General features: G+C 32.9%; 2 protein-coding genes and 1 long non-coding RNA gene across 4 annotated transcripts; 1 reads left to right on the forward strand and 2 right to left on the reverse strand.

Annotated features, from left to right (window-relative positions):
• Positions 1-1,590: 1,590 nt before the first annotated feature.
• On the reverse strand, positions 1,591-9,563 carry LOC410736. Of its 2 annotated transcripts, none has more exons than XM_016910982.2 (13): positions 7,881-9,563; positions 7,520-7,708; positions 7,198-7,433; positions 6,878-7,089; positions 6,626-6,702; positions 6,280-6,476; positions 6,072-6,189; positions 5,473-5,618; positions 5,171-5,364; positions 4,967-5,096; positions 4,598-4,787; positions 4,323-4,465; positions 1,591-4,237 (listed from the first exon to the last, which is right to left on the reverse strand). In XM_016910982.2, exons 1-13 carry the CDS (start codon positions 9,079-9,081, stop codon positions 2,129-2,131), a joined length of 5,142 nt encoding a protein of 1,713 aa, XP_016766471.2. In that variant the 5' UTR covers positions 9,082-9,563; the 3' UTR covers positions 1,591-2,128. The 2 variants fall into 2 exon arrangements, with proteins under 2 accessions (XP_016766471.2, XP_016766464.2); XM_016910975.2 differs by having other exon boundaries at positions 5,473-5,641; positions 6,029-6,189; positions 7,881-9,560.
• Positions 9,564-13,793: 4,230 nt separating this feature from the next.
• Positions 13,794-15,249, reverse strand: LOC113218747. Its single transcript, XR_003304596.1, has 2 exons — positions 14,012-15,249; positions 13,794-13,937 (listed from the first exon to the last, which is right to left on the reverse strand). It is a non-coding gene; the product is annotated as an uncharacterized LOC113218747 (long non-coding RNA).
• Positions 15,250-15,768: 519 nt separating this feature from the next.
• On the forward strand, positions 15,769-20,659 carry LOC726646 (probable cytochrome P450 6a13). The gene is made up of 5 exons (XM_026440425.1): positions 15,769-16,221; positions 16,472-17,042; positions 18,278-18,499; positions 19,422-19,673; positions 20,146-20,659. Exons 1-5 carry the CDS (start codon positions 15,874-15,876, stop codon positions 20,301-20,303), a joined length of 1,551 nt encoding a protein of 516 aa, XP_026296210.1. The 5' UTR covers positions 15,769-15,873; the 3' UTR covers positions 20,304-20,659.
• The last annotated feature ends 724 nt before the right edge of the window (positions 20,660-21,383 follow it).

Here is a 21,383-nt window from a genome sequence, read left to right on the forward strand (position 1 = left end):
TCAAAGATTCGAAACACCTGAATCAGAACCGCGGTCGCATTCCTAGCTTATGAAGGGTCGTGCAGCTCGTGGCCCTGGATTCTAGAATCTCAAGAGTCCCGTTCCAAGCTTTCGCTCACAGCCACGGCACCGTGAACCGGTGGTAGTCCAAACTGGTGGCAAGTGATCCGTGGAAGGTCGTACCGCTCGCGTTTCGACCGTTTCGAATTCCTCGAACGTCCGTGTTCACGATGGCTATGCCATTTTGTGGTTTCATACCTGAGAACGCCTAGGGACTGGAACCACTTATCGAAGTCCTCGAGTATTCGTATATTTCGCGCCAGGATTCTGTTAGATAATTTGATATCGCATCGCCCCGATCCATAGCTCCGTTTATACGTATAAATTCCGGCTACATTCATGTCCGGCCTGCGCAGGGACAATTGGGGGTTGAAGGATCCGTCCAGATGGCTTTCATTTGCTCGATTGTTACGAATTATTGAGATGTTATTCAAATGTACCCTCGAATCTGTCATATTTCATATTGTAAAAATTAATATCCATCCCTGGATATTAAATAATAACTTGGATCGAATTAAGACTTTAATTTGCGTGTCTCGATTATTCTCCTCTTTCTTTTTCTTTTTTGGTAATTACGTTAATAAAAATAGAGAGATTTAAGAAAAAAGTCCACAGACGATTCGATGGAAGAGTCAAAATCAAAATTAGAAGAAAAAGAAGAAACGTAGGGGTTCACATTCTTTCAGAGAAGAAAGGAAGGAAAGGAACGATAATAATAGGAAAAAAGATTGAAGCATGAAATACGTATCCATGATCTTTCGATCAATTTAGCTCGCATAGGCGAATATCTGATCCATTCGTGGGATGTGTACATGGTATGAAGACATCGCTGATCCCGTGTGACAGGCGTAAACGGGCCAAGCCACGCCGATCGAGCTTGCGATGCAATGAAAAGCACTGTAAGCGGCCATCTCCTGCGGTCGCTTCCTATGCTGAACGGAAGTAATCCCTACGGCGCTATAAACGCGCGTGTACATCACCCGCCCTTGGATAACGTCCACAACGAGAATCAGCTTGCGAACAAACGGCGGCCATTATGTGCTCGTATGAGCTCTTTACGAGGCCTCCTGTCGTAAACTAACGACGAGGGAGGGTAATCTTTTCTTTTTACTCTGATTCCATTGCGTCCGGTCATATTCTTTCTTAGTGAACCAACCTCTTGAAGTAGTAGATCGTAAGTTATTGGCGAATGTGGATAAGATGAAAATTGCTTGGACACAGATGATGTTGAGTAGATTTTCTTTCAAATATTGTGAAATCTCGATTTTTCCAATAATTTAGATGCGCGTTGTGTTTGGATATCAATTATGATTTGTCTTTGCTTTTCTTATTTTATCATTCCTTTTTTCCGAAATTTATGGAGTCGAATGTAAGAAAGAAGTTAATAAAATCGCGCGTGATTGAAATTAAGAATTTTAAAACAATATATATTCACTACGAACGTATATATCTTGAAATAGAATAAAAAAATTTGAAATTAATGAACGATTAATTTTTGTATTAATATTTTCAAAAGAAAACTTCGTTACATGAAGTTTCCATTTCTTCAGAATCATTTTATTATCAATATTTTTACAATGAACACGTCTCATCAAATTTCAACAACATAATAATAATTAAGTATATAACAGGATATGGATAATGAACATTTGTTCAACGAAAAATAGTTTTTTTTTTTTTTTTTTACTTTGGTCTTGTCGTTCATCTCTCGACGTTTAAAAATTCTAACAGCTAAAGAACTATAGAGCGAGTCATTTCTCTTTTTGATACACGTAAGGATGATACACAAATTGTAAAAATATTCTATAAATCAATATGCTTTCTAAAAATCATCGATAATGCTTCTCACGAAGGAAAACAACGATTCAAATCGTCGATCACCAACTTTTCGAAGATTCATATTCTTCCTTTCAAAAACCCATCATCAACCTTTCTCCCAACCGTTCGTCGAAAAATTCGTCCATTCTTCTCTGGAGGAATCCAACCGATAACTTCCCCGCGAATAATTTATCTCGTTATAGTTACGTTTATTATCTTTTTTCTTGCTTCGATAGTCCCTCCAAATCCATCAAGTCTCTTCCCTCTCCCAGATCCATTCCGTCTCCTCCAATTTACTCCTCGGACTTGTTTTATAAACTTGCTCGTCCTCGGATGGCCAATTAGACCTCGAGGAGTCCTCCTCGACGTCCGATGATCTCAGACCAAATTTGTTGCTCTCGAAACTCTTGCTCCTCTCCGTTGACGAAGATTCCGCTCCCTCCGACCTCGAACTCCTCGTCGTGTACTCCTCCGTGTCGCTGCTTCTGCTATGCGTCAATTCCGTATCATCGTCGGGAGACGCGTCTATGCTCTCCCCGTACCGCTGCTCTCCACCGCCTCCTTCCTTTCCAACCTCTTTCGACGGAGGATCCTCGTCCCTGGATCTCGCCGTCTCCGCTTTAGATTGTTCTTTCGGTTCTTTGATCGTATACGCGGAACCATCCTCCTCGGAACGAGATTTCTGCATCTGCCAAGCCTTCTTGAACGGATGTTCCCGTTCTTGCTGAACGAGCTTCGGTCTCTCCACGACGAGATATTCCGGATCTTCCTCGCTGGCCTGGCTCTTTACGATCGACTCGCGTTTGTACAGGCCCGTGGACGAAGATCTGGGCAATCCTTCCCCGCTGTCTTGCCTCACAACGTTCCATCCAGATTCCGTCAGATCAGAGTCATCGTCCCTAGCAAGCTTCGAGAGATCCTGCAAAGACTTTTTCCTACTGTCCTTCGTCAGCACGAAGTTATAACTTGCAACGTCGCTGTCTTCCTCCATAGAAGTCACCTCGCTGCTGCTCGCGTAAGACGGCCTCCTCTCCTCCTCCTCTCCCTCTCCCTTCACCTCCTCCCTCGGTGGCGGCGCTCGCTCGCGATACTCCCTCCGCCTGTACGCGACATCCTCCTCCTCCTCCTCCTCGCTCCGCTCTTGAGACGAGCCGAGCAGGGGGGCGGCACGCGTTCCAACGCTCACCGTCCACGAGTCCATATTATCGTCCGAGCCGGGGTCCTTCAGCAGGGCTATCTTACCCTCAGCCGAGGATCTCCTTAAATCTTCCTCGTCCTCGAAACGGGGATCCCGTTCCCGGATCGCGTGCTTCTCCATAAATTGTTTCCTCCGTATCCTCAACTCGCTCTCCCAATCCTCCTCGTCGCTTATCCTCGGCTCCACGGGCGGATGCCTTTTTTCAATTTTCCTCTGTTGCGAGGATACCTCGTCCTCAGAGGAGCGAGCTCTCTTCGCCTCCCCGTATCTCGAGAGTGGCGGTCTTGTTTGTCTTTGGAGCGGAGCCTCGCGCTCCTCCGATTTTCTCGAGAGCCTTTTAGACTCCGGGCCCCTGGAGGATGAACGTTCCTTACCGACCAACTCCCAAGAACGATAATCGTCCGATTCCGTAATCACGGATCTCCCTCTGGACCTAGATCTCCTGTACCTCCTTCGATCCTCCTCCTCCTCCTCTTCCTCTTCCTCTTCCTCCGCCTCTTCCTCCTCCTCCTCCTCCTCCTCGCTGCCCCGTGTTGACAATCTTTTAGCGTCGAAACTTCTCGAGAGCGAACGCCTGCCTCGCTTAACAGCTTCCTCCCGCTCCTGTTGCATCCTGGAAAAACTACTACCGGATGCTGCGTCGTTCCCTTGCTCCCTATAATCCCTTTGAACGCTTCTCTCCCTCTTCCCTTGCTCCCTGTACTCGTCGCTGTCCCTCGACCACCTCTTGTTCGCGTTCTTTGCCCAATCCCTGGCCAAGATCTCCGAGGCCTCCGCCTCGGTTGGCTCGCGGCTGATGAACGATCTCCTTCGGCCGATCGACGCCTTCAAAATCGGCATGTGCACCTGTTCCTCGTCCTCCACGTTCTCGCCATCCCTGTACCTTCTGCTCCCACCGTCAACTATGTCCCGTTGCCAGTCCCAACCGGTCGACGCCACCTCGTCTTCCTCGAACGCTTTCCTCTCCCGCGCCTTCGCCTCGTCCGTCCGCCTCGCGGCTTTCTCGAGCTTCCTCGTCGATCCTTCCTCGCACGGGACGGCTACTTTCAGGATGTCCGTGCTCTCCATCAGCACGTTTTTGATCTCTTGCATCGGAAGATCGAACAGTAGTGTGAGAACGATCGATATCGATATCGTTGCACCCGCCTCCAACGGATCGAACTGTTAGAAAAAAAATGTGATAATCGAGATTGTTGATAATTGTTGTTGTTGTAATCGTTGGTTGAATTTTGAAAGAGGTACATACGAATCTGTAGAAATGGAATTCGTTGGAGTATCTCGCTGTTCCAACGTTGTAGAAAAATACTATGAATTGGGTCAAGTATACGGCGTACGATATCCTGCTGAAGATTATTAACCAGTGATGTGAAAGGAATCGGTTTATTATACCTGTGGAGAATTAAAAATTCTGGATTCTGGATTCATAGAAAGAGATATATTTCTATGGGATAAAGATGTAATACGTGTAATGCGACTCGATAGATTTTCATAATCGAAGTGGGATAAAAAAAAAGGGCAAACCTCCGTGATTCGTGTAGCACGCAAACACGATCCAAGACAAAGCCAAAGCTGACACAACTGGACTGATCACGATGTAATTAGTTGCTTCTACAACATCGTAAACGTAGTCCCTTCTGGCCAACTGCCAGGGTGATCCTAACGACCACGATGCCAAGGCCATTGCGATCAACCATCCCAAGATCACTAACACCTGAAATTAGTCCATCGAGTTTGCTGATGTTGGTCATGATCTTGGAATTATGGAACGAAAACTCACGACAAAGTACACGACTGTTTAGAAAAATTCGAAAAACGTTTCAAAGCTAAAATTTATTTGAATAATATCCAAATTGATGATTAATATTCTGTAAAAATAATGATTTCACATACCTTGGGTATCCTTACTTCTGGTCCAGTATAACGTAATAGCACGCCAAGCGTTACACCGAACAGATACGGCGTGATTCTGTATATAGGCACTATATAAACTAAATTGACAGTCTTATAAATGTGTTTCAATCTAAAAATAAAAGAATTGATATTCGAGATGCAAAGTGTGAATTAAAATTGAAAAATATATATATATGTACTTACGACATTCCGTGGAAAACAACGATAGAAAGATAGTTACTCATCGTTGTTATATAACGGAGCGTGGCTGATAATAAAATGAAGAAAAATATTACGAGGATCCCAATGATGGGCTTGCATTGCAAAAAGAATACCAACATGGGTGCTAATAACGATAATTGCACGTCCAAAGCCAAATGATGGGTGTGAGTTGCGCACTATCAATGAAGAAGAAAAAAATTTAATTGTACAACAATGTACGATTAAAATATTGATACAAATTTTTCTTTAATTATCTTAAATAATTAAAAAGGTGTTAAAATTACCTCCTCCTCGAAGGGTAAGAAATTTTGTATGTACAACAAATTCATCCACGCGCTGCTTTTGCAAAGATCTGCATTTCCTAATATAATGTCGTTCCATTGTGGTCCCGATCCGGTATGCTCCATTATAAATGCGTACCAAAACACCACTACGAGTAACATTGGGGTGAGTCTGAACAACAACAAGTAACAACGAGTAGAAAAATCGATATTTTTCCAAAAAAAAAAAAAAAAAAAAAAAAAAACGACTTGTACAAGCAATAAATGTTCCCTATAAATAAAAATGAAAAATACTATTGCGAATTTAGTTCGAAAATTGATATATTTTACTTTTATATATTACATTTTTAAAAAGCAGAGAAAAAAAAAAATATTGATTTTTCATCAATAATTTAATCGAACGAAAATTCAATTTACACACGGTTTAGTTTTTTCTACTATTTTTCATTGTGTATTTGAAATCATTCTCATCCTTTATTCAAGAGATTACTAAACAAAATGGCTATCTAAAAACTCGTTTAATAATAAAAAACTGTCGATTAATCGATAATCAACTTACCTGATATATCTGGCAATAAAACGGCAAAACCAGCGAATCTCACCTCGTGTTATAAACTCGTGTGCCATGTTGAAAGACGTTAAGGTACCGCTAAGTAATAAAAACGTGTCCGTGTAAAGGAGTCCACCCCTTAGAATGGTAGTTAGAGGATTGTTCGTCACCTAATTTCAACAACATCGATATGATTTACAAAAAATCATAAACGAAAGATAAAGATCGATCGAATTAATCGTTTTTTTTTTTATAGTTACCTCGGTGAACTCGATTCGATTAGAAAATGGTAACATGGAGATTGTTATAACTTGATGGGAAATGTAAAGCATAATCGTGATGAGCGATCTGATCCCATGAATGCACGGGATCCCACCTTTGCCCGATTCCTTCTTGAATAAAGATCTGACGGTTCTCCGTAAGGAAAAAGACATTATTATTCTCTCCGAATAATTTCCTGCAGAGAACCATGAAAAAATCAATCGTAACATCTCGTTTCGAACGTTATTAACTTTTTTTTTTTTTTTTAGAAATGAGTACAAGCACAGGTGAAATCTTTGTAAGCGGATTAACTTACAGAAAATATAGATAGTTATGAGAATCTACCTTTTCCTTCCGATACCACCAAATAATCTCTCACGGTTGCTACGATGGCGAGACAAACGACCATAGCATAGAAATATCTGTGAAAAAAGGAAAAAGAAAGAAAAATTCATTTCGATATATCGTTGAGAAAGATTAACAATCTTTTTTTCTTTTTTTCTTTTTAAGAAAGATTAAAACGAGTCGAAAGCGAATTTTTCTTTTTTTATATTATCTCAATTTGAATATTTGAAAGTCGTAGATACGGATACATACAAAACACAGATCGTCTCTTTTGAATAGCTTCGTGATTTTTGTTTGACATAGCACATTTTAGGATCGACATCTACTATAAATTGAATTCCTACAGTAGAATTATAGTCGTTCAACGCCTGTTCAACGATGCTTTGGGCGTCCTCCGCGGTGCACGCTGCCGGAAGACACAGTGCCCACTTCACAGTCTGGAATCTTGGAATAAAATAACCGCTCTGAAAGGTTACGACACAGATTAGGAAAAAATTTTTTAACGTTACTTTATTATATTAATCTTAACGATAAATTTGTAACGAATTTTAATTAATTTAAATCTTACTTACATCGTGCATGCTCGCTCTAATAGCGGCACGTGCTTGCATCATGTTGACAGGAAGCTTCATGTCTGGACGAGACGGAGACAAGTCTATGTAAGCCAAGCAATATTTGCCTTGAACCTTTATCGTATTTTCATCTAATTTCACGTGCGCCATTACGCCCAAACACTCGTCAAAATCTCCAAATTGATTTATATTTCCTCGCAATAGACCCGATGGAATTTTCGCGCTCGAGTCTAACACTGATTCGTGAGAGAATGAGAAAATTATTCAATCGCGTTATAATAATTTTTGAATTTTCGTAATATGAATGAAAGCGTTCACTTACTTTGCAACGCCCATAACTTGTGGCCCCTTAACTGTCGTAGAAAAATTTTGATATGCTGCTGACACTCGAGATTTTCAATGGCTGTGAAATTTGGCACGAAGGTCGGCACGCGTAATATCGCATCGTTCAATCGAGCCAAAGCGAAAGCAGCATCCACGTGCGTTTTCGTTTTTACTTTCATTTCATCTTCTATAAACAATATCATAGCCCTTTCATTTTATAGAATAAAAATTAAGAGAGAAAGAGAGAGAAAGAAAGAAAAAAAGGATCGATAATTTTTCCCTCATCTTCTTAGATAATATAATAACGCATAAATTCTGAAAATCAAAACATCGAAAAATGGATTTTTCACGATACTCACTGTCGGATCGTTTAATTCGAGCAGGTTGAGGACTCGTTGTTTCTTTTTTCGACGGTTCTCGCGTCTTCGACGCTTCCGGTTTCACCGGGATTTTCGCTCTTTCCACCGGTTTCATCTTCAATTTGGACGATTCTGATTCAGATTTCGTTATCTTAACGGGCTCGATCTTCTTCGTGGCTTGAACCGGCTTGGACAATCCCTCGACCAACTTTTTCTCATCCGGCTTCGTCGTTTCGATCTTGCTTCTTGCAATTTCCTCTGGTTTCCTCTCCAATTTTGCTTGCTTAATCTCATTGGCTTTTGCTTTTATCACGTTATCAACTTTTGACTTCTCATCATATGTAATTTCCACCGATTTAATTTTATCTTTATCCGCGTATCTAACTTTTTCTAGTTTTTTCGGCGGAGGAGTAGCAACTACCTCTTCCGATTCTTCCTCGTCTTCGTCTTCTTCTTCATCTTCCTCTTCCTCTTCCTCTTCATCCTCGTCTTGATCTTCGTCTTCCTCTTCCTCTTCATCATCTTCATCTTCCTTGCCTAGCTTCTTAGATCTAATTATCTCCTTCAATCCTTTCTCCGGACTAACTTTTTTCTTTAAATCCATCTTTCCATTTTCCTCTTCATCCTCCACAATTTTCCTCCTACCTTTCATTACTCTTTCCCGAGAATCCTCCGCATCTTTCTCTTCCTCCCTGCTTCCGTCGTAATCCTCGCCATCATCCTCGCCCTCCTTTTCATCATCATCGTCGTCGTCGTCATCGCTCGATGCGATCTCCTCCACAGTCTCTACCTCCACAATCGCCTCCTCTTCATCCTCCTCCTCCTCCTCCTCCTCCTCTTCAACACTCCGCGATGCCCCGCCATCCTTCGCGAATCCAGTCTTTTCGTGTTTCACGCCTCCCCCCTCCAACCCTCTCCCCTCGTCGAGCGACGACACAAGCTCGGCAGGTGGTTTCCGAGCGATGCTGCTGGCATGAGTCTGTGACGTGGTGTCGTGCCTCTTGGTCAACGTACCCGCGATCCTCTTCTCCTGGCATCTACCGGAGGCAGAAGCGCAAGCAGCGCGATGCGGCTGCTCGGCCGATGATGCAAAGGCCATTTGCCCCGTCGTATGATCGCGTATGCGGAAGGCATAGCAGGTGTATAGGAACAGCACCAGAGCCAAGAAACCGATACACTTGCCCAAAAGGGCGACACCCATATCACCTCAACGTTTCGTATCGAAAAGTGTCGCACCACCGGATGACGTAGTACAATGTTCACACGAGAGAAAAATTATCTCGAAAATATATAAGCGTGTGCATGTATTGTGTATTTCTTTCGACGCGTCGATCCTCTTTCTCTCTTTCTCTCTCTCTTTCTCTCTTTCTCTCTCTTTCTCTTCCCTTGCCGTCGACGAAAGTTTTTTTTTTTTCTTTTTTTTCCTCTCCTCCGCCACGAAGAACAGGTAACCCGGACAGCTTCTCCGGATACTATCGTATCATCCGCCTCCAACAATGTACCACGTCCCCGGGCTACCGACATCCACCAGCGGCCTTCGTGAAAATTAGAACGCATGGCATCGTCCCAACCAGCTAGAAGTTTTATTTAGCATCAACATCTCGGAAGCTTTAGGCAGGCTGGCTTGATGCTTGATCGTGAACACGCAGGCGCCTTCCACGGAATCGCCGCGCCATGTGGTCCCCCACGTTTCCGCCAAAGCTGATTGCGCAATGCTTGCTTCCTCCACGGGCGACCGTTCCACGCTTCAACTTACTGCCCAACTTCTCCTCCTCCTCCTCTTTCTTCTCCTCCTCCTCTTTCTTCTCCTCCTCCTCTTTCTTCTCCTCCTTCTCCTTGTCGCGAGCCGTCAACGCCGGATCGAGCGTTTTTCAGGCCCTAAGCATTTTTAGAAAGATTTTGGGAACAAGTTTCTTGTACCTAATAGAGGGGAGAAGTTTTTATCTTATAGAGAAATTTTCGATCGAGTTATTTATAAATTGTTGATGTACGAGTAAAGTGATCGAAGAATGTTTTTTTTTTTCTAATGGAAGGTTTCGAAAGGAGATTAACCGATTAATTTTGATATCAGGATGTGTTTAAAAATAAATGATAGGGATTATGAAATTTTGCTTTTTTGTAAAGGAATTTAGAAAATTTCTAAAATGGTGCCTCTTTCTCTCGATTCCTTAAGCACACGTTTTACTCGTTTTGGGTAATCCAGCATTGCGAGCCACTCCATCATTCCATGAACTTTGTAATATCGTGATATAGAAAGTGATTAATTTACAGTTAGATCAGATGCAGTTTTTTTAATTGATTCATTTGACGAACAAATCGAACGACAAAAATATATCGAATCGGTGATTTTATTGCAAGAAACTATACAACGTGAACAATTGATCTAGCAATGGATAAATCGTGGATTGATTAATATATATTTGAAAGTTGTACATGAAAATGAAATATATCAATTATTCGATAAAATAAATCGAATCAGCCAGAAAAACTGCCCTGAACATCTTATCTGGCATCTGATTTCCTTCTTTTGCAGTTACAGACATTCTTTTTTTTTATCTTTCATTTCGAAAATAATTATAAAGCATCAGGATCGTCTCTCATTGCCACTCACAGTTTTAATAATTGATGCAAAGCTTGGTATAATTCGTTCGAATAGGAGACTACATTTATGTCGTTTGCAGCTCGTACGTAAACGCGTGCTTGATACGATGCATCGTGGACGGAAGGCTTTAACAAAATAAACCAAGTGGAGGAGGAGAAACGAGGCGAATGTGGCTCGGAGCAACCAATTAAGCATCCCTAGTTCAATCTATTCCTCGACCGATCGCCGAGCTTTTCGAAAATAATGCCCGCTTGCTCGCCCACGACACCACTTACCTCCGCGAAGGTTGTCGCGATTTTCTTCTGGCATCGAGTTCTTGTTGAATTAACTCGACGCTGCGCCGTCTGGTATGCAACTCTTGGGAATCGTCCAGATAATCGAGAAAGTCTGATATTTCGATCGAGATCGATGCTTGATTTATTAGTCATTTTTCTGAAAAAATCGGAGGATTTATATTTCAACGGATTTTTTTGCTTTGTATATTTTTTTTTTTTGATCGAAACTGTTGCTCACGCTCAAATTTCTACGAGAATATCTACGAGATAGGTTTTAAGATATATATTCAATGGCGATGAATTCATGATATCATCGAACGTAACGAAATATAAAATTAAATTTGTAATGTATGTTAACAGATATATTTGGATAACATCTATTTACATATAAAATTTATTTCTTCGTTTCATTTTTTTAATTGATTATTAAATTTCTTAAATTTAATAAATAAAATTTTTTTCAATTGTTCGATCTTAAAATTTTTTAATTTTCAACTTTGCATACAAGGATCTATAAGAATTGCAACGATTTTATGTGACTTTCTATATAAAAAGTAAATTTCACAAATTAATTTTTTTTTTCATGAGAAGAATAGTGCAATTATAAAATTTTAATTATATTCTACTTAAATAATAATAAAAAAATTAATTTAGAAAGAAAATTGCATAAGATGATCGGTAAAATTGGAAATGATATTAAAATGTTACACCGAGGCCTATTCGGTAACATATATGTGAATTTTCTCTAGTAAGATAGATAAAGAGAGGAAATAATGAGAAAAGGACAGAGATAGAGTAAAAATATTGAAATCAGCGCCATCTTCAGAGTGCCGCAAATGAAACTCAAAGATAGACAAAGAGAGCGATAGTAAGAGAAGGATAGAGATAGTTAAGAATTGACTGTCAGCACCATCTTTAGATAATTCCTAAAAGTATCATGTCAAAAGTAAGGTAAGGTAGAGAATAAGTAAGAATTGACATTAAGCGCCATCTTCAGATAATTCCTAAAAGTATCTTGTCAAGAGAACAAATAAGAATTGACAATAAACGCCATCTTTTAAGAATTTCTGGAACAATAATTCCAAAGAAGTACTCTTACAATAGAAGAGATGGCGCTAGCTGTTAATTCTTATTATTTCTATCCTTTTTCCACTATTTTCTGTCCTTTCTTTATGAGTTTCATTTGCGGCACTCTGAAGATGGCGCTGATTTCAATATTTTTAATATATCTCTATCTTTCTTCAATTGTTCTCTTTCCTTGTTTATATTTGTTTCATCTGCAGCATTAAAAGATGGCGCAAGCAGTCAATTCTTATCTTCTTCTCACTTTAACAATAAGATATTTAATAAAGGAATTAATAAACAATTTTATAAAAAAAATAAATTAATTAATAATTAGATAGATAAATAAATATATAAATATATAAATCAATAAATAAATAGATAAAATAATAAATAAATGAATAAAATATATGAAACAATAGTAAATAATAATAATAAATAAAAAATAAATAATAAATAATAAATAAATTCATAAAAAAACATAAAAAATAGAAAAATAATATCACATAAATGTAAATACATTTTTATAGTTTAATATATCAATTTGTAATTGCAATAAATTGTTATAATCATTACTAACAATAAAAATATAAAAATTGTTGAATCATTATATTTATATAATATCCATATATTCGAAAAATTTATTTTAATATAAACGAATACATTCGCTTCTCGTAACGATTATTATGATTTTATATAAATATGAGGTAAGTTGCGAGAAAGTCGTCATTTACTAATTAGTTCGCTTCTCGAATAGATCAGAATTATAATACTTTGATTAAATTTTTATAATACAAAAGATAATTTCCTATCATATATTTTATATCATATTATTTATTCTAAATTAACATTTAATACTATTTTAATTATATTATATATTATTTATTAATTTTATTTTTAATTTATATTTATTTATCACTTTATTTATTTCTATTTTCATTTAAATATTCATTTAAATAAATATTTTCTTTCTTTTTTCTTTATTTATTTATAGTTTTATTTATTCATTTTCTAACTTTTATTTAATAATTTTCTTATTCTTTCAAATATTTATGATTGTTTTTTTTATTTATAAATTTATTCATTCTTTTATATTATCATTTATTTATTCTTTTAATTATTTATTTTTTTTATCAATATATTAATAATTCTCTTTTTTATTTATTTATGTATAAATATATTTCTTCGAAAGATAGTTTTAAGATAAAAATTAAAGACTATTGCCATCTTTTGAATATCAAAAATATTTTCGTCAGAAATATTCTGCTAATATTGTAATTCTTATTCTATCTTATCATATTTCTCAAAAGATACGTTTAATATTCAAGAGATGGCATTGATGATCAATTCTTAACTATCTCTGTCCTTCTTATATTATACAGTTTCCTTGTCTTATATGTTTCATCTACGGCACTCTAGAGATGGCGTTGATTTCACAATTTTTAACTATCTCCATCCTTTTCTTACTATTTGCTTTCCTTGTTCTTATTAATTCATGGATTAAAAAGATCATAGTGATTTTTTATGAAGTTTATTGTGTCAATATCCAACTTATTAATTAAAAATGTCAATAAAATCTATTTCATTTAATTTTTATATATTCTAGGTATATATATTTTATATAAATAAATTTTTGTGTTAATATATAATTTTGTATTTCTATCGCATATAATATTTTATATTTCATGGGAATAACAAAAATAGAAAAATAGAATAAAAATGCTAGAAAATTTTTATAAGTTCTCGATACAGTTATCTCTTCGTTTAATAGAACACAGTAATTGACATCACTTTTCAAAATTTTGATTTTTTTTTTTTTTTGCTTTTGTAAAATATATACAAAAATTTTTCATAAATTCTAACCTAAAATCATTTCCTTATAAAATCTCTATACATAAATATTACTATAATAATAATAATAATAATGATAATGATGATGATGAAAGAAACAAGTCACGAATAAAAAGACAGGTGTATTAGTGCCAACGAATTTTTATTTGCATTGCTTCTATTTTTCTGGTAACCTAGTCTCTCTACATCATAAGGAGATAGAAGGTAGAGAAAGGCACGCAGGAAGAAATCGAACGAGCTCCTTCATGCTCTACCATCTGTTTTCATCTAAAAGCATAAGAAGAAGAGTTCAAACTCACAGTAAAAGTAAGATCTATATTCATTTGCAGTAGATTACTGACAGATATGCGTCCAAATCGTGACGTAAACCATATTATCTATAATATATAACATAAAACTACATTCTAAAAATCTGATATGATGTGGAATTACAAATTTAATCTTTTTCTTTTAGGTTCGTATATAGAAATTTCACTCATCATTCCACTTTATTTTTAATACTTGTTATTAATCTAATTAGTTGATATCTTTTTTCAAATTGATATTATTCATAATTCATCTGATTAACCATGCAGCATAATGAATAAAAAGATACATCTGAATAGAAAGTTACGAATATTTGAAAACGAAAATTTGTGAATAAAATCAAATCAAATCAAATCAGCTAATTATCTAGAAGGAGAAAGAGAGAAGGAACGAGAAGTTAAACATAAACACACGACACTCGACCGGAACACGAGTTTGGATACGAACTGGCCGAAGCAGGAACACAAGGTCTCTATAAATGCGTGCGTGCGTGCGTTCATGATTTCCAGTCGGTGGGAGGTCAGCCTTTCGGCAAGAACGATATTCGTTGCGTATATGTGACGTTTTCTATCCCTCTATTTCTTCTCTTTCTTTCGCTCATTTTTCTTTCTATCTTTTTTTTTTTTGTTCTTAAACTTGTGCAGTGTACTTTAATAACATTACGTCCTTTATACTCGCGTGTATTCACATATGCGTTTATTCAAGAAAAGTATCGTGTGATAATATTAATAAAAACATATAGAAATAAAAACATTGAAACGAAATATTATATAAAATGAAAAAAAATTTTTAAATTAATGCAAAGTGATAATCAATCATAAACATCTATATCACAAAATTAATAAAAGATCAAGTGTTAAAAATTTATAAAATAATAATTATTGTTTTAAAACAAATTCTTTCGAATATTCTTTGTAGATTTCGAATATTCGATCAAAAAAAAAAACGTCTTAAAACAAAATTCAGAAGAATTTTTCGCTCTATAAATTTTAATTGTAAAACATTATAAAGAGTGCATGCGAAAGCATATGAAACTTTCTTAATGTAATTCTTCATAGAATAATAACTGGTTAATTATTTAAAAAGCATTGTCTTATAGTTTTCACATTCCAACGATCGTAAACGAAACGTGACATGCTCATCATCTTAATTAGACGTTGGAAAAGTATGCGCGAAATGCGCACTTGATAAAATGATTAGTAAAGCGATTAGAATTCAAATAAATAGTGTTAAATACAATCATTAACATATTGGTAACATTCGAATATTGAAATTGATGCTTGGTAATCACATGCTTAGACGAAACGTCTGCGTACGAATCGTACCAAGAAAATTCGAGCGAACATCTATCACTGACATTTCACCAGGAGAAACAAGAGAGTGCAAATACGCGCGCTCGTGAGTCAGTCTCACCGACAAGTGTACTTCCACTTTTATAAACAGCTCCAGGGATTCGATTGGAATATCGAACTGCGTAATTCGAGCCGCGATAAACATCAAGTAATCCTTTGTTTTATTATTACCACCGTTGACCTCGCATCGATAACGTTGAACCGATATCCGGTGCACTCTGACGTTCCGGTAAAACATAATGTCCTGTATATAATTTTATTTTAAAATGAAAAAGAGAAGAGAAATTTGATTGAAATGATATGTTAATAAATTATTTATATGTATAGTAGACTATTATATAAAAGAAAAAAATTTTATGGTAGTATTTATCAGAGTATTACATTATATACACATAATCTCTGCTACGATATATAATAAATTATTATTAATGTTAAAAATAAAAAAAAATACAACAATGTGCTGTGATTATAAATATCATATTCATAGAAGATAATCGTATAAATGCAATATAATAAAAAGTTCTAAAAATTCTATCGAACTCAAAATGTGGAACATAATAAGAGAATTATTGGAACAATTTCTTTTACCGGGATTATTCCTAGGCATTTTATATTGTTTTCTTACTTCCACATTTGATTTTTGGAAGAATCGCGGTGTACCCTTTCGAAAACCCACTGTATTGTTCGGAAATTTTGCTCCCATGTTATTGTTCCGGAAATCTTTACCAGAAGGTATAAAAGAAATGTACGAATGGTTCAAAGATGAAAGATACTTTGGAGCGTTCCGTGTTAGATCGCCTGTACTGATCCTACGGGACCCAGATCTTGTGAAGAATATTTGCGTAAAAAATTTTACTTCTTTCTCGAATCGTGGCATACCAGTGAACTCCCAGGTAAAAGAAAAATATTTTGCTTCATAAATGAATTTCATTAATGGTTTCAAACATCGCTGATTTTACATATTAAATATTTAAATCATAATTTTTTTATTTTATTTTACTTTTATAAATTAGTTTTGATACTAAATTTTTTTTAACTAAAAATTTTATTGTTTAGAGAAAGAATTTCTCTAAAATTCATTAAAAAATACATAATACGTAATATTAAAGTAAAGTTAATTAAATATGTTTTTTTTTTTACTAGGATCCATTATCTGCCCATCTGTTTAATTTAGAAGGAAAAAAATGGAAAAGTTTAAGATCGAAATTAACTCCAGCCTTTTCATCCGGAAAATTGAAAAGGATGTTCTATCTGCTAGCAGAATGCGGCGAAGAATTTGAAAAATTAATCGATATATCTTCCGAAACTGATCGGCCATATGAGATTCGCGAATTAGCCGCAAAATTTACAATAGATGTTATTGGTACTTGTGCCTTTGGCATACAAATAAATGCACTTACTGATGAGGAATCTGAATTTCATAGAGCTGCTAAAAAACTTTCGAAACCGAGTTACAAAGCTACCCTTTGGAGGATGCTCAGAACTGCCATGCCAAGATTATACAAATTTTTAGGGGTTCAAGTGATAGATCCTGGAGTGACCAAGTTTTTTAAAGACGTTGTATCGCAGATGATTAAACAACGTGGGGAATATGGTATTAAAAGGCATGATTTTATGGATTTATTAATTGAATTAAAAAATAAAGGTACTTTAGATGAGTTTGGAAGTGGATTGGTTTGCAATGATGAAGACGCAGAAACAGCAGATGAAATAGGTATGTTAATTTTTAAGCATGTATTCAGATAAATGATAATAGTTGAAATCGAAGAGGAAAAACACGAAAATACTTGCGAAAGCGTTGAAACTGGATAAATTCAGTGTATCGCTATGCCTGTATCATTTATATAGATTACTTTATACGAAGATAAATTGTACGTTTTACAAGAGAAATTTCGTTCGTTTTAACATATGATCTTATGTTTGATAGTGTCGTACTATTTCATCGTATAAATTTTTTTTCGACAATGCCAAATAAATTCTAATTTCTTGTATAAATAAATTTGGCATTAGAAAAATATTAATTAAAATATATCGAATAGATTGAGATTTTTTATTTTCAAATATTAAATATAATAACGAATTAAAAAAGAAAAGAGAAATTGATGTGAAAATAGTTTTAAATTCAGTATAAGAACAAAATTATTAAAAAAAATAGAAATATAGATAAATATTTGAAATGTAAAAGTATAAATTTAATTCTCATATTATATCACTTTTTTGAAATATCATGTACATACATATTAATTAATATTAAAATAGAATAAACAATAATTGCAAAATTTAAAATATGTGAAAATTATTATTGGAGATATACTGGTTTAATTTTTATACTGATTCGCACTGTTTCCTAATAATTTAATTGTATCAATGAAAGAAGAAAGTTACATAATAATTGATAAGTCTCTTCACTCAATATAAGCTGTTCATTGCACGCTTCAAACAGTTGTAACGATTAACTACAAACGATGCAATTCCCTAACAAATTAATCAAGATAAAATTGACAGTAAGTGCTTTATCTATATGTATACTTGTAACAAGATTCACATAATAGCAATAAAATTATTAAGGTAATGAATTATAATGAAATAAATGAATAATGAAAAAGTTTCATTTATAAAAGAAAAACATTATCAATTCATAATTGAAATCTGCATTTAATATTACTTAATTGCAAAATTTGAATTTTTTATACAAGAAAAATAGGATAGTTTATTAAATTATATTTAATTTAAATAATCATATTTCGATAAAATGTATTTATATGATTCTTTATAATAATCTGATTCATAATAATAAAAAATTAAAAAATTAAAAATCACTTCATTTTCTTTTTAGAAATATACTTAATATATATTGAGAATTTATCGCGTTTAATCATTAAATGAATATATTCTATAAAGAAATTTTTTGTTCATGAACTTTATCATATAAGGCGCTGTTATTTATAGAATTGGACGAGAACAGCATTGCAGCGCAAGCGTTTGTGTTTTTCGCCGCCGGCTATGAAACATCGTCGAACACTATTGCATTCTGTCTTCATGAGTTAGCGTTGAATACTGAAATTCAGGAAAAAACGAGACGGGACATACAAGATGCCATCGACAGCAGAAATGGCAATCTGACTTATGATGCTGTACAAGATATGAAGTATCTTGATATGGTCATTGCAGGTAAAAATCCATTTTCATCAATCTTCATTTATTATAAATTATATATTTTGAAATATTTATCATGAAATATTCTTATTACTAGCTATTTTTATATCTATTATACATATTAGATATACATTTTTCATTATATATTATTTCATTATACAGTTTCTTTGAATTGTTTGTTGCTTTATAAATTTCATAATAGATATAGTACGTGATATACTCATAGGTAAGTTTAAAAAAATCACTAAGATTAAAAGAGATAATCTTTTGAATATTGAAATAGCTAACAATTTTTTAATAAAAAATTATATTAATAAAAATTATTTAAAATAAAAATAAAATATAGAATACATAAAAAAAAATATTTTATATCATTGATATCTAAGTACATATATATAAATATAAATATATATATATATATATATATATATTTCATATTTCATTAAATTCTTGCTCATTAAATGAAATGTAAATAAAAATATATTTCATTTAAAAAAACAAATATTCTTGATATCTACTTAATATCTCCAGATAGAAAATGATAATTATTTCACATATTTGATAATTGAGATATAAAATAAAATAAAAAATTTTTTAAAGAATTTCTATTGGTTAAAAAAAAATTAAAATTATAAATATAATATAATACAATTTTATAAAATGATGATTTATTATAATATTAACTATAATTTAAGCATTTTCAATTAAATATTTTCTTTAAATCTAATTACGTAATTACGTACCATTTTTATTTCATCTTAATTATAAATTATACAAATATTAGACCACATTAGATTTAGATTGCTAGAAATTTCATCATCTGAAATTATCATTTAAATCTTTATCTTTCTTCATTTTTTACTGTGTAATAATATTACTATAATACATTAAAATATTGTATATCTAAAAATAATTTAATTTTTCAAATTCTTTTTAGAAACGCTTCGAAAATATCCTCCAGCTTCAATGCTATCTAGGAGATGTGAATATCAATATCAAATACCGAATAGTAAGGTCGAATTACCAGCAGGCATACGGGTAATTATACCAATTTATGGACTTCATCATGATCCAGATTATTATCCAAGTCCTGCAATATTTAATCCTGAAAGATTCACAGAAGAAAATAAACGAACCAGACATCCATATGCATATCTTCCATTTGGTGAAGGACCACGAAATTGCATAGGTAATTATCAAGTATATTTTAATTTGATTCATTATAAAAAATAATAATAAATTTTATTTTATAGATTCTTAAAGTAATAATATAATAATCTTAAAATAATAAATAATAATATAGAATTATTTATAAAAATATCTTAATTTAATATTAAAAAGTTATTAAAATATAATTTCTAAATTTTATTTTTGCTTCTAAATTATTACATAAATCATTAACAATTATGTATTCAATTGAAATCGCTTATACATATGTGTGTATATTATTTTCAATTTTTAGTATAATAACTTTTTATTGTCATGTAATATGATAATATATTATAATGTAAAAATATTTATAAATTTTTTAATCATTACATTTATTATTAATTCGATAAATCATAACTTTTTACAATTTTTACAATTATTAGCTAACATCAAATGACATTCTAGAGATTAAATTGTTATTAACTATATTTAATAGCACGTTTTTGTTCCAGGAATGCGATTTGCATTATTACAAATCAAAGTAGGAATAATCTCGTTTCTTAGAAACCATAGAGTGGAAACATGTCAGAAAACAATTACGCCGATAAAATTTAGTAGACGAAGTCTCGTAACAACTAGCGAGAAAGGATTTTGGCTTAGAATTAAATAATATTTTTAAATTTAAAAAATTTGAAAAAAATTATATAAATATAATATTTATTATGTACTTAAAATACCTCAAAAAATGATCAATATTAATAATTTTTCTGTTAGTATTCTTAATATTAGTGAGGCCAGTAAAAAATGTTAATTTTGATATTTATATTTTATTACTTTTTTTTTTATTTTTATACATTATTGAAATAATTAATTATATTATAAATACATTATATTATTTATTTAAAATAATTAATATTACTTTTCACAATAATTAAAAAATTTCAATGATATATTTTAGGTTATCATCAACAATAAATGTATATATACTTATAGTTCTAAATATAATTAATATTTTTTTGAATCGAATATAATTGTTTTATATGCAATATATTACATCTTAATGGATCGTACTTGAGAGTAATTAATATTATTGTACTATATATTTTTGGAAATGATTCTATTATAAAAATAAAACATTTATATTTTTGTAAACATTTTATACATTATTATAAATCTATATATATAATAAAATATATTTTATAATTAATCTTTTAGTATACTTTTTAAATATTTATTTTTTATTAAATATATTTTTATAGTAATATAATTTATTATAATAATTTTATTTCAGTTATTTTATTAATAATATAAGATAGGTAATATGTAAGTATATATGAAATATTATATAGTATATAATTTAAAAAGGTTATTATAGAATAACCTATTTTGATGTTCTTTTGTAACAAACTTTTGAAAGAATATCTTTAAATATTTATAGAATATTATTTATTTCAGTATAGTCTATTTCATAAAACGTCTTTTTATATTGTTTGAGTATTATTTTTATTTATCTATATGCGTATTAATAAAAATTAAAATAAAAAAAAATTTCAATATGTTTTTTTATTAAATAATTTAAACTTTTATAAATAGACTTATACGAAAAATATATAAATCAATAAATCTATTAAAAATCTATTAACATATAATAAATATTAAAAAAAAATATTCAATGCGATTTACAATTGTAACTATAAAATATAAAAAATAAAACAAATTTTTGATACGATAAAAATTTTTACATACAAAA

The sequence above is a fragment of the Apis mellifera genome, linkage group LG1 (genome assembly GCF_003254395.2).
Source record: "Apis mellifera strain DH4 linkage group LG1, Amel_HAv3.1, whole genome shotgun sequence".
NCBI lineage: Eukaryota > Metazoa > Arthropoda > Insecta > Hymenoptera > Apidae > Apis > Apis mellifera.